Source organism: Typopeltis vanoorti, chromosome 1 (genome assembly GCF_054136105.1).
Source record: "Typopeltis vanoorti isolate ZY-2024b chromosome 1, IOZ_Tvanoo_1.0, whole genome shotgun sequence".
NCBI lineage: Eukaryota > Metazoa > Arthropoda > Arachnida > Uropygi > Thelyphonidae > Typopeltis > Typopeltis vanoorti.
Genome location: NC_143549.1, coordinates 119191744 through 119206638, shown reverse-complemented (window position 1 = coordinate 119206638; position 14895 = coordinate 119191744). Strand labels below are relative to the sequence as shown.

Genomic DNA, 14895 nt, shown 5'->3' with positions numbered 1-14895 from the left:
AATAACTTATCACAACATTCAGTGCATTTCAAAGGTCGACTTGTTTAGATTAAAAAGTTCACATGACTGAATACGCCTTGCACATGAAGAAAGTTTCTTGTAGAACACACACAACAGAATAAATATTTGTCCATGAAAATATAATAACTTTCTTTCTTAAGGTATAGTAAAAGTAGTAAAAAAATCATATGCTTGCATGGAAAATGGCTGGAATTTCTAATCGGAGAGTTTTCTCACACCATTCCATTTCTTACAGTGATTACATCCAGCGAATTAAAATAGCTTCATTAAATTTCATCATTCATCTTACGTAAACTAAATCTTTTGTTTCATTCATCAAGCACTGTTAACTACGCGACCTTGGTGTCAAATTCAGAGGTCTGAAATATTATAAGGAACATTGACAAAAACTTTAGGATGCTGGTGACAGAAAATAAGCACTCTTCTTGCTGAGTTTAAATAATTTTATTATATAATGTAATCTCTCTCTCTCTCTCTTTCTTTATTTCTTTGCGTGTGTACGAGTGGGCAATAGTGGTTTATGCTGCCTTTTCGTAGGTTCAGATCTTAGCTCAACAAATATATTGAGTACAGCAGACTTAAAACAATAGAATTTTATTACATACAATTTGTTAAAATATATTTGTTTAGGCAGTATATTAAATTATCCGTATGTTGGTAAATCAGTTACTGTCATACGCCCTGTTGTTGTACGTCGGACTGTAAGGTGTTCCGGCTCCCTGAAAAACATAAACCGACTTTTTTTTTTTATTCTAATAATCATAATGAAGATAAGCTATATAAACAAACTAGCAATAAATATAAAACACAAAGAAGACATTTCATCAGTGACGAACCGTACATAAGCACTGCGACACCCCCAAGGAAAAAATGAAAAAAATAAATTTTGTTTGTGTTTATAAGTAATAACAATGCTTACAACATTATACAAATGCAATACAACATGTTAAAGGTTACAGCTTATGTTTCGACATTGATTGAATAGTTAATACAGTCATACCCCGACTTACGCGAATCCGGAGTTACGCGGTTTCTTATATGTACGTATTCCCATCCCGCTTCACGCCTCACCACCAGTCGTATCTTTCAAGCGCCGGCCGCATTCGCCAGTGCCGCACAAGCTGTAAACAAGCACTGACGTGTTTTGCGCGGTCTCCATTCATACACGATTTTTATAGTCTACAAACCTTGCGATTGTTTAATGTTATGTTCTTGATAAAAATTTTATCACATAAAAAATAATAATGTCATTTAAAAGAAGCAAGTCCGATTCTTCTACAGCTAGCAAGAAAAGAAAAAAATTGACTTTGGAAACAAAACTCAACATTATTAAGGATTTTGAAGGCGGAATGAAAATTTGTGAGCTAGCAAAGAAGTTCGATCTACAGGAATCTACAGTAAGAACAATCATAAAAGAAATGTTTACAGATTTTGGAGGACATAGATTCTACGAGGAACGAATTGTAGCCACAAAGCAAGGAATAAAAAAAATCATTAGCTTGCTATGAAGAAATTTTGCGTGACAAGAAAAAGACATTAGGCCGTCAGACGAATCTATTAGATTTTATGAAACCATCGACATCGAAATAACTTTCTTTTTTTATGTACAAAAAACTAGAATTATGATTACTGTATATTTCTTAAAAAATATAGGTGTTTTTGTAAACCTTTGGTCCCAATTGTATTTTTGTATATATAAATTTCATGCAAAATTATACCCCGAGTTACGCGAATTCGACTTACGCGGTTTTTGTTGGTCCCACCTACCGCGTAACTTCGGGGTTTTACTGTAATTTGAATTGATCGATTAACGCTGTAGATTACGAAACAAATGCACTGCGATCTAACGCCGATATTCGTTTGCGCTTGTCATTGCACGTTACGTCATTAGATACACTGCCGTCTGGGCAGTGTATCTTATTATTGCGCGCGTTATTTCTGTGAGATATGAAACGTTTATTATTGGGGCGTGGTGAACTGTTTTTGTCAATATTATTTTATTTTGTTAAAATAACATCTAATTATTTATTTATTATAGATACAAGGCTGAATTATGACGAGCGTCACTGTTGAAAATATGAAAAGAATTATATTTTCTCAATTATCGTTACACGAAACACTGCGATCTCATTAATATGCATTTCATTAATATGATAAGGGAAAAAGTTGATCAGATAGATACTTTTATTACACCCCTTCCTGTAACTTGAATATTGCTGACTTCTTAGAAATTAGTTAACAAATGTTTTGGAGTGGAAGTTACTTTTATTAAAAGGCAGTTGAGAATAAGTAGAAAATGAAGGAAGTCCTCTATTTGTTTGAAAATGTACGAAATTCTTCCAGTAGTGCAATACTAGAATGAAGCAGTTTCTCTTTTCATTCTGATTAAAATAACAGCTATCAGAATTAAAGGTTCCGATCCCTGCTGTTGATTGGTAGACGAAAGAAATTTCAGCGATTTTTCGTTCACATATTTTATTACACATTTTATTAAGAATCTAGAATGTTAGAAAAAATTCAAAACGTGCGAGTAAGACGCCAGAATAATCTTTCAAAGCTTATTACATTTACTCGGGCATTATTTATTTATTTATTTCTGTTTTCATTTAGGTATTTATTTTCTTAGAAGGAGAAAAATCAACTAGCAATGAGTCGATAATTATTGAGAATCAGTTCTCAAGCATCATGTGGCACCAAATTTATTAAGTGAGATAGTTTAATAAAGTGAAGCGATTACACCTAGTTAACGATCTCCCTTGATGAGCTAGATGTAATATGACGTTCTTAATCTCCTGTCATTTGGCATGTGTTAAAAATAAGGTCAAAATATGCACTAGCGCATGCTTAAGTTTTTTCAGAGAGTTTTGGACATTTTCTAGTTTGCATCTGAGAGGAATCCATTTACGATTAACTGTTGTGCGATTTAATAGGGCTTACATGATCTTGCTATGACTATTCTATATTAACATCAAATATCCGGAAGTTCCTTATGTTTCGATCAAGTTAATCCTTGGCAGTGATGAATCTTCCTCAATATACTCTTCGTATTAGGAAGTGCGGACAGGTCTGAAGAATGATGAGCGTGTCTGATCTAAGCAGTTTCTTATTGTGTTTTCTTAACCAGCATGTATGAATTTAATTTTTTTTTTTTAAATAAGATACGTATAATTTCGCGTTAGTTTCGAATTTCTGAATGGTTCTTACTCTCTCTCAACAGGAATTATTTCTTCATTGGCTGTATTCTTCTAAGGAAGCTTTTCTGAGTCAGACCAGACATTTTTATGTTTGTATTTTTGAAATAATAGAAGCCAAGTTATTTTATGCAGTTTTCTCGGTTAAAATTCCACAACATTCAAATTATCACTCAAATATAGCATTTTGACGCCTATAATTTTTGTTATTTTTTATAGAAATAAAATCAAAATAAACAGCACAAATTACCTCCCAAAAGCCTTTTGAAAAGCAAAATAGTGGGAATAATCCGGCTGTGAATATTTTATAATAAAGTTAAAAATACCACAAAGACTTCTTATAGTTTTATAAAAATGTGGCAAGAAAGAAAGAAACTTGAAATACATTACATTTCTCCTTAAACAAATATAAATTTCTTACCGCCGATGCTTCTATTCTTGAAGCGGTTCTTCCCTCCTGTGCTGCTCGCAGCCTGAGGTTGTATTTTCTCTTCATCCTAGTTGAGAAAACATGAAATGCTGGATATGGAAATACAACATAGGACTAAATAGTTCTATATAAACTGATAATACAAATTATCAGCTTATACACACCCTACAGCACATATAGAAAGATGTGTTGCCTTATAATACACTTTCTGCATATAAAAGCAAATACTACCCAGTATCGCACTCAGTATAACTGAGGCTACATTAATGTTTATAACCAGAATACATAGGCTTTTTTTTTAAATATAAGTAACTGTTTATTAAAACTCAAAATCACATTTCTCGTATCTGTGGAAAGCATTTACAAAACATTTGAATGAGGTTACAGATAGACAAAACGATTCCAATGTATAAATATAATGATTTGGTTATGATCACTTTTAAAGTTTTATGCAAAGCTCAAGATTTGGATAATTTCGTCCTGTTAAAAATAAATGTAATATTTGATTTCACAGAAGGAGGCAACCGTAGCATCGTAAGAATTTAAGTGAAGCTATAAGTCCATCTTCTGTAGATGCTAAGTGTACAGAAGATGGACTTATAAGTGTGATACAGTTTCGAACTGTCGATTGACTGGAAAAACCTTTCACGGCTTTTTTTTTTAGTAGATTTCAGCATTAGTCAACCTTTGAGGCATGTTTGTAAGGATTTCCCCCTCTCTCCCCCCCCTAGAGTAACTGTAACTCTCTCCGACAAAACTCCTTGAGGAGATTTTTAATTTCGCAACTCAGCAAATTTTCTCGTAAAAAATAGTATGTAGAAATAACTGCTAGTTAGGTTTAGGAAAATGATTTTGATTTATTTATTTTGATAATTATGACATGACAGCAGTACAAAAGTTCATTTTATTTCCTGTCTCCCACATCAATTTGTATTTCTGAGAGCCACCATAGTTTCTGGTATTCTGAGTTCAATGTTTTAAAAACATGTTACAAATGATCCTCTGGTAAAATGAAGCAGAGTCTCTGTCTAGCACGACTAAAAAAAAGCTCAAACCTTTCTTACTGTTAACTGTTAAGATCCTCAATTTTTTACGATCTCATTTGAAATCACCACTTGGAGAGAACCTACTTTTTTGATTCCTGTATGACTCTAGAAAAAGTTGACTCATCGTTCCATTTGTCTTCTTCAGACTTGCATTGGTAACTTACAATTCGTAGCCAAATCTCTTGATATGATTTCGTCCATTCATATTATAACGCTCCGAAGCAAATGTATACAGATCAAAATAGCATGTAATCTTCAATAAAATATATGTATAAACATTAATAGAGTAAAGTGCCAGTGGAGGTGAAATTTGCTTCCATAGCGATACTTAATTTAGTCTTAGACCGAAGTAACAGTCTAGGTGTCTCTCCAGTTAGTGAATCTTTGGCACAGGCAATTCGGAATTTTCCTCCGTAGGTTACCTTTTTTTAACGTCGCAGCTCAGCTCAGAAGAATCGACAATTTACATTAATTCGGACATATTAGTTTACTTCCACCATATGGCGGTACTTGTCTGCCAATTTCCTCGATGAAAAGTCTTGATCACTTGATTACTGATAGCTGAAGGGTAGAAGACGGTTGCACACTATCTTCAGAAGTATCTTCTTTAGGCAATTAGGCAGTGCTAGAGGATTTATTTATTTATTAGTAATGGCATAACCCATTTTTAATGTGCTCTAGTAATCTAACCAAACGTACTACTGTTAATGATTAATACGAGTATAATGGAAGTTTCATAAACATGAATTTCGAGCACTTGACTAAGACTATGTTATGGCCCCAAACAAATGATTATGCTATCTACTGTATAATTCACTTAAAACTGATTGAATTGTATGTTAGATGGAAGGAAAAAAATTAACAATTAATGTAGCTAACAGTAATTTTTCCGTAATTGTGGGTTGTGTGGTCATAAAGATCAGTGTATGCCATTACCCTTAAACGAGACTCGTGATTTTTTTTTTTTGTGCGAAATATTACTAACAATCTAAAAACACTTAAATTCAAGGGATATATTATAATAAATCGAGCCTTTTTCAAGTGAATAAATAAATGAATTTCTTTCGCAATCAGAGAACTGTTATTAGCATTCGAAACCAAAACCGTTCCATTTTATTTTCTTTATCGACTGTCCACTCCCACCTGACATTATCTCTCTGTTTAAACAACTGAAGCACGGAATTTTTTATCACAATCTGATATTGGCATATGCCGCATGCATGTTTCTTTACTTTGTGTTTGATATTTCTTTCGCGTTGCGTACTTTGGACACCCACTTGCAGATTTCTCAGGGATTATTTCAATATGAGAAGAAAACGGCCCAATACAATGTTCCTAAGTAGAAAACCCGCTAATCTAATCTCCACTGATAGTGCTGTTTCAATAAAAGTATTTTTTCCTAGTGCAAGAAGCATTGATGAAGTAGCGTAGGAAAAAAAAATAGATAGCAGATGGCATACAGATATCCGGATTTGGTATTGTTTTAGCTATTATCGTATTACCAAAGAAAGAGGGCGGAAACACTGAAACAAAAGATAACTGATTGAATTATAGACGCAATAGACATATTGCGTCTATTTTAAAATGAATATACTTAAAACAAATTATCGTCGCTTCTTTTTAATAAAACCCAATATATAACAAAGGGGGTCTGGATATTTCTGATTAAATTTAAATTTCATGTAATGAAACTGCGTTCCCCCTTTTTTACGGGAGTTCACAGTACCATCTAGTCCAACCAAATTTTATCCAGGCTCCGGAACCGGCATAGGCTGAAGAATCAGATTTATGGCTGGGTCAGTATTCCTGACTGTAATCTGACTGTCCTCAGACCGGTTTGTCTGCTTGCGGGATGAGAAACCCCAGATAAACTGGTGGAAAAAACCCTGCTGTCCACGCCTAAGACCAGCTAACTTGGCTATGGCTGAGGAAGATCCTTAAGCTCCTCACGTCGTTGATGGGAATCGAACCTAGGACACTCCTTCCCCAGGCATATGGTTGCGAAGCGCAAAGCCACTAGGCTAACCGCGCGGACGATATTTCTGATAAATACTTAGAATAAAAATGATATTAAAGCAGCTGATACAACACAAGAAAGAACATACGAGGATATAAGAATCTTAGAACATAAGTTACTTTAATAATTCTGCTATTAGTACGTTATTTCTTGTGGTTATATCAGTTGCTTTAATATCATTTTAGTGTAGGTGTTATCAGAACTTTTCAGACCTCACCATCGCATTTATATCTTTACCCATGTTTTTGAGTTCATGTGTACTCATCAGTGTTCATCTGTGTTGTCAGGATGTATTGTTTCCCCTTCTTAAATATCAAAGACATTAAACATAATATATTCTGAATGCAACTGTACTTCTGTGAAATTACTGTATTTTGTCTGTCAAAGCATGTCCACGAGGTTTTCCTGTTTTTCTTTTAGGAAAGAAAAAAACCATCCTAGATAGCCGAGTGGATAGTATACTCTCCCTCCCAAAAGGTCCTGGGTTCGAGTCCCACCGTGGGCATAGGTATTTGTCAACTCGTGCTCTGGACGAGTTGTATAGCTCCTCGAATTTATAAGGTTTGTCTTAAAAAAAGATTAAAAAAAATCCGCAATAAAAATCCTGCCAGTTTCATCTAAGTTCAACTTCCTCAGCTTCGAAAAAAAAAAAAAAAAAAAAGAAATCTGGCTCTTAACATCATTAGAGCAAGGAATTAAGGAACGTATTGTGCTCTTCTGACAGCGAGTCATTTCTTAATCCTCATAATACGTTAGAAAATCGACACGTATTAAAACATTATATGAGCATTCAGTTGATTATCGAATCTTCTATATGCGGTTGCCGTTTTCTCCGGTACTGATGTTAAGCCATGAAGGCTTCTTGTATTATTATAGTGTTTCTGAATGGAGCGATGTCGCTCCCTGGGGAGGTCAAAATTGTTTCTTTGGCCAACGGAAATTGTTTCTTGTGAGAATTGCAGACTAGCAATTGTGAGGATTAAAAACAAACATGCTTTATTCCATATATTGTTCTAAAATGGCTAAAGTACTTCTAAGTTTTCTAGCATCTTGTATGGTTGAAAGTGGTTTCAGTTAGTGAATAAAATCTTAAGAAAGTGACATATGTTCAAGAATAAGACATTACAATTAAGATATCAAACCAAACATTGAGCATTTCGTTAAAAAGCAACAGCCACAGGGATCATTCTGAATAAAGATAGTAATTAGAAAGTATGTTATTCTTTTTATATTTCATTAAGAGATGATTAGAAAAAAGATTGACAAAAAAAAGTCCATCGGTGTGGCGGGTGATTACGGAAGAAAAATCGATGAACACTGAATTTATCGCACTTCTTTGAACTACACGTGGATTTATGCAAGTTGGTTTTTCTATTCTAACAGATTCGGATTATCGTGGCTCGTTATTATCTTTCTATTATTCAAATATTATCGTAATTCAATTCCGGTATGCTGATGGGTATATCTTGCTTAGGTCGTTTATCATTTTTGATTACATAAATACCATTTCACATAGATGTGATAAAAACTACCTGGAATCCCCGCTCCCAAATGATTACAGAGTTGTGCAATGTGAACATTGACAAAGACTGAGATATGGATGTTGCAACTAAAGTAGTTATTGTTCTGAACGTATCACACAGAGCTAATTATCATTAATGACTGGAGAACAGGCACCACTTATCAAATGGTTTCTTTGTATTTTGTGAACACTTAGGAGCGGTTGGACATTTAAAGTTACTCAAAAGAGAGAAGAATTGGGCAATTTTCTTCTCTCTGCTGTTTCACAATTGTGGTTTCACAATATATGTATTGTGAAACCACAATATATATTGTGGTTTTGTGGTTTCACAATATATGTTATTTAAACATTAGGTGATTGTATATAGCTCACACATTCCAAGTTCATGTTTGAACTCGGAATGAGTGAGCTATATGAAAGTTCATGTTTGCATTATGCAATTCATGTCGTGTTATTTCCGATAACTCACTCAGTTCCGTGAACTAAGGGAGACTGATAGCTATTGAGAAGACCATATTTGGCAGTCTTTTAGGATGATATTAACGGTGTATGGATTAATAAATGTATTGGATTTACAACTTTCGTAACTTATTTGTTTACTTACACATTGTTAGGAAGACACGTCAACGTTAGATTAAAAAAGTGAAAGAATTCGTATGCATTCTTTTTCTCATGAAATAACAAAGATACAATTTTCTATATATAATTATACTTAAAAGCGCTTTGAACGATATACTTTAGCATTTTTATTTCATATAAAGTCGTATAGTTGTTCCTCAGCTTTCTTGCAGCCATCTAAATCACAAGAGCTCATATTATTATTATTATTATTATTATTATTATTATTATTATTATTATTATTATTATTATTATTATTATTAAATTAATTTATATAATAATATTATATAATATAATTAATATTATATAATATAATAATAATTATCAAATGGCAAGGAAATCCATTTTAATGTTAAGTCTGGTGATTTTAGAATGGAGGGAAGTGCTGTCTCTCTGACAGAGTTTAGACTAAAATGTTCGGTCCTTCAGATGTTCTCGTTTCTGCAGACTGTACTTCTCGCAATACAAGAATGAGGGGTAACTAACTAACGCAAGTATTTGCGCTATAGGAATAACCAGCTGCCTGGGTGGTTAGTTGACTATTTAATTATTCCTCTGGTGGATTCTTTCTTCTAGCAGGTAATATAATTTCCAGTCCTGGATGCTCACTATGAGTCTACGGTTTGTCAGGTGCATTTGCTATCTGACAATTTATTTTATTCTATTTTTTATTTTTATTTACTTTTATTTTCAAAGGATAAAATCCAAAAGACAACGAATTTTCCACTTCCACAAACCTTTTCTATTTCTCAGAAATCAGTTAAATCAGCACCAGTTTAAAGAAAACCAGGAAAATATTTCGCATTTATGTCGCAATTCGATTGCAAGGATTTCGTTTCTTGCCGTATTTACTTTTGCATAAAACCCTTGTATATAGGAAAATGTGTGTGGTTCTGAAGTGCTGTCTTCGGTTTTTCCTCGGTCAATTAAGATTTACATTAAGAATTACGAATGCGATAAGAAAAATTTTAATTTATAGTACACTCAATTTAACCAAATATCTTTTCCGTATAGACCAGAAAAGGTTTTCATCTGGAATTAGCGTTCTGATTTTAACAGAACAATTTTATTGGGGCTAATATGATATTTATTTAAATATCACAATCAACTTACTTTCTGATGATCACTGCACCAGCAACAATGACAGTTACCAAAAGTACAGACAAAACTACCGAAGGGACAATAACTTCCACCTTGGATGAATCTGTAATTTAATAAAACGTTTACTTATATCATGTAAGAATTAAAGTATAAGTACATATCAAAAAAATATTTTCAGTACATTAAATATTTAAAGACCTGTGTAGGCCGCTTGAAGAAAAATAGAAAGTTCGTTTCTAGTCTCCAACTAGAGGAACCTTTTTCCACCGGTTCTCGAGTTAATCGTTCTCTGGCATGGGGAAGTAGGGTTTTTCCTGTCGGAAATTTAGATTTTTAACAACTCAAGGAAATCGACCAAAGAACTCGCACTATTTTAGACAGTAATATGTAATATTGGCAACCATGAGCTTGCGGCAGTTGTCTGCTATATTTTTCTTCCCGAATGCCAATTGAATCACTGGCAGTCTTGGGTGAGCTTTCTGTAATTGGAGATTTGCTGCCTGCGAATATCTAAAAAGTTAGGGTTACATAGCATTAGTTTGTTTACTCCCTTACCTCCTTTTGGAGAATAAAAGGGATTAGCCAGAGTTTTTTTTTATATTTTTTTATTAATATTTATCTCATTGTGTTGTTCTGATTTTCGTTTCTGTTTTAATCATCTAAGTAAAGTTTATTAAATAATCTAGATGTCTCAACTTAACTTTGAGTAGTTAGATTTATGCATTGGTCTGTACTTTCATAAAGCGACCACTACTAACATAAACACATGCCTCATTTAGAAGAACCAAGTTTTATCTAAAAACAAATTCAAAGCTATTAGCTTCTTAGTACCATTGCATTACGTGAAATCTCAGAAGAATATCTCTGAACTTTATTATTAGCTGTCAATTCAATCTTAGGAGTAAAAAGTGAGACGAGACAGCGATGTATTGAAGCAAGTAAGATAACAGAAATGAAAAGCAGGTAGGAAATGTTGAATATAAAAGGAAGAATAATGTTTTATAATCAAATATCCACACCATGAGATTGATAGCCTGTTACTACTTCCAGTTGTCCAGGTACTAAAATCAAAAATTTAATGAATGTAATTGAAAAGCAGAAAAGCAAAAGATGGTAGTTCTGATAGGAAAAACGATTTAGCGAGGCTAGTAATAAGTACCACATGAAAGAGGATATGAAAGGATTGTGGAAGACGCGAGAGTGAATAGTGACAGAGTGGAAATCATTATTATCAAGATATGGTAGTATTAGATTAAAGAGAAGGGATACGATGGCAAACGATTCGATTCGCAGGATGTGTGGAAGGAATGGTTGCAGGTTTTTAAATATGTGAATGAGTTTGAGGTCGCATGGATTGAATGGATTTATATAAGAAGAACTGCATGCACTTGAATGCGTCTGATATCATGAGTCTCAAAAGTTATTTATTGTTATGAGACCTAATACAGAGATTTAAGGAAACAAGATTATGACGTAAGGAGTGGTGTGAATTTGTGAGTGAGAGCAAGTACGTTATGAAACTACATTATCGATACTAATATGCTTAATCTTGGAGGTGATTAAGATAAAACGATGATAATGTGCTCGTTCGATTCGGACTTGTTATGTATATGCAAGAATATCTGAATAAGTGAAGTATTAGATGTGAACAGGAATCTGAAAGTTGTCGGTCTGGGTCATTCAGACCAGAGAGGAAAGTATACAGAAATCCTGGAGATAATTATAATGTCTGAACATGAATGCAAGGAGTATCTGGAAAAACAGGGAGATTTATTGTCTTGATGAATACGTTGAGACCGGAGATTATAGGTGTCAGTGAGACCAGGCTCTCAGAGGCAGGTATACTAACTGGCACCAACTGTATAAGGTACAGTATTTTTAGGAAGTAATGACAAAACAGGAGAAGACGGGTGTGCTGCTAATGATATCGGATGATTTAAATCCATTTAGGGTAGAAAACTATGATTGCGATACTAGTGAGATAATTTTGTAAGTAGCTGTGAGTTTGAGGCCATCTGATGTGAGGTAGATTCCAACAAGGTCAAATTGGTGGGGTGTTGTTACAGAAGTAGTGATTGGTTGCTAATAACAACTAAATGCATCACCAAATCAACCTAATGAATGATGAACGAGTAATGATCATGAATGAATTTAATTATTCGGACTGGGTGACAATGAAATCTCACGAGAAGAACGAAACCGAATTTCTTCAGCTATTGTGAGACAACATTTTCAAGCAGACTGTGATAGAAGGAACTCGAAATCAAAGTCTATTTGATTTGATCTGATTATAATGTCAGAGAGGACCAATTTCAGTTGACTCTTCTACCTCTAGTTGGTAACAGTGATCATGCTATAATAACCAGGTAAATGGCTAGTATATGGATGTCCTATTAGGAAAAGGCTACTTGCTGAACTAAAAAACAGAAAACTTTGAATATCTAAGGAGTATACTAGGTTCTGCGTAGATAGAAAGGACATCGGCAGTGAATAGAATGCATTTAAAATGCTTAAGTTATGCAGTATCAGATTGTTTTCCTGGAGTTCGGAGAATCAACAAGATAGGAATGAAACGGATGTGCATTCTTATTAATCAAGAGGTTCTTGTTTAATGAGACGAAAATTATAAGGTGCAGGCCAGCAGAATTACAGTTTTGTTGGGAAAGTTCAATGTGAGTATGAAAAGAAAATCACACTCTGCAAGCTAAAGACAACCCAAAGAATTCTATCATAATGCTGCAAGTAAAAGAATGAGAATGAATATGAAACATGAAAAAATAGCTATTGAATGCAAACATTATACTGCTATTAGATGCAAAAGACATTATTCAACTGACTTTCCATTTTCCTAAGAACTATCAACCTGGCGTCTGCAACATTTTGCTCATTTCTACCTCTTCACCTGCTGAAGAAACTCAAGAGGCATGATGAGGAGATTCCAGAGCTGTTACATAAAATGAATAAGAATTCCGCAAGAGGGAATGATGAGATAATATCACGGATGGTATAGAGCTGAACTGGTTGTGCCTTTGACCTGACTGTATAATTTGAGTCTCAGCACAGGAAAGATTACACAGCAGTGAAAAGAATGTAAGATAATCCTTTTGCATAAGCATTGTGCAAAGATTTCGTGGCTAACTATCAATCTATCCATATGTGGAGTGGTGGAGAAGATTTTGTAAAACGTTGATATTAAATTGCTAGAGAAATGGGTTGACAGTGATTATAATCTTTGCAAAGAACTGCATTGGTTTACCAAGGGAAGGCACCATTTTATAATAATATTACGGTTAAGTTAGATATGAGGTTTGGATACACCATGACACTTGAACTTTTCTAAACCTTTTTAAGGAATACACCATGGAAGGCTGTACATAAATTGGAGGATATGAGATTATATTATAATCTATTCCCTTGGATAAAAAGATGGCAGACTGACGATATCAAAAAGTGGTGTATTGGGAGTGTGAGTCTGCAAGATTTAAGGTGACCACTGGTGTACCACAAGGATTAGTCCATTGTTGTTCAATCTGTACATTAATGAAATACATTAGGATTGACTTGCCAGAAGACATACAGCTCTTCGCTAATGATGCAAATATAGGCAGGATAATCTGGAATGCGACAGACATGCAGTACTTGCAGGATGATTTGAACAAACTGCAAATATTAACACATGAAAATGACTATTAGTTCAATGTTTGTAAATGTAGTTATGTATACTTTTATGGGAAGTTCAGTCTGAGTTACGGAAATGCATTTTGATTAAAATTTCTCACTTCGGACAATTATACCAATTTCTTTTGGCGAAATATTTATACAACCGATGTAACTCTTTACATTATAAACGCAATATGGATGCAGTTATCTATGAACAGGTTTAATGCATGAAATAACATTTCTTACTTTCATCTGATTTATACAAGGAACTGTTGTCATCAGATGTAGCATTTATGGTGTTGTTATCCATTTCGACATCAGTCGTGTCTTCCAGAACAGTTGCTTCACCAGTCACTGATGTTGTCGCATCTGTCAACGACGTAACTGTCGCATCTGTCAACGACGTAACTGTCGCATCTATAGAGAATATTAAAAACAAAAACATATTGGTGACAAGTTAGTTTAGAAAATACCATGTAAAACTTGTAAAACTTTGTACTATCGATGTAATTTCGATAGAATTATGTACAAATTAGTGTAAAGTGTCGAAAAAAGTGTGTGGTTCATTCAAAGCTCTCCTCAGCTTTTGGTTCTGTGTTGAATTTATTTGTTTTGTCAGTCACTGATGTTGTTGTTGCATCCTTCGACGATGTAACTGTTGTACCTAAGCACAAATAAACAGAAGGTTAAAACATAAGCATGATTTCGAAAAATAAAGTCGATCTAATTTATATTCATTTCATCACGAAGGGACTGCGAAATTGAATGCTAAAGGATATTTTCTTTGTTGGAGGGTTCATATTCTATTAGAAATCTATACAGCATGAATTTTTATGCGATAGAAGAAGTCATGGTCAGTTATTTATTTATTGTCCTTCCCTCTTAGTGCTTCAGTAGGATTTGCCGGAAGAAAACATCTAGCGTTCCCTCCCGCTTAAGCAGAACCATCTCCCAGATATTTACGTAAGAACTTAAGAATACACAGCAAAGAAACTGCGTTTAATATGTAATACAAAAATAAGGATATTACCTCTCATCTAATGATTCCTTAAATAACTTCAAGATAGTGTACCCAGATTGCCTAAAACAACAATATATTTTTTTTCTGCTATGATGTAAACATCAGTGCAAGCTGAACACAACCATAATTATATAAAAAAAAATAGGTTACCTTTCTCGTGAACAGCAAGGGACATTGCATTTATTACAGAATGCAGAGTAGATTTCCGAAATAACACCGAAGAGTCATCAAAATAGAAGAAAGTCTGAGAGTCGGTCAAAATATCCAT

The 14895-nt window shown here is 34.0% G+C and overlaps 1 protein-coding gene across 1 annotated transcript in view; it reads right to left on the bottom strand.

Annotated features, from left to right (window-relative positions):
* Positions 1–599: 599 nt before the first annotated feature.
* The window catches only part of LOC150110352 (uncharacterized), an 83256-nt gene continuing 68960 nt past the window's right edge, over positions 600–14895 (bottom strand). The window contains exons 20-23 of the mRNA XM_090393173.1: positions 13853–14023; positions 9959–10049; positions 3634–3709; positions 600–740 (exon numbers count right to left, since the gene is read on the bottom strand). Of these exons, the coding sequence (XP_090249299.1) occupies positions 684–740; positions 3634–3709; positions 9959–10049; positions 13853–14023 (395 nt within the window). The 3' untranslated portion in view covers positions 600–683. The remainder of the gene's footprint in view (positions 741–3633; positions 3710–9958; positions 10050–13852; positions 14024–14895) is intronic.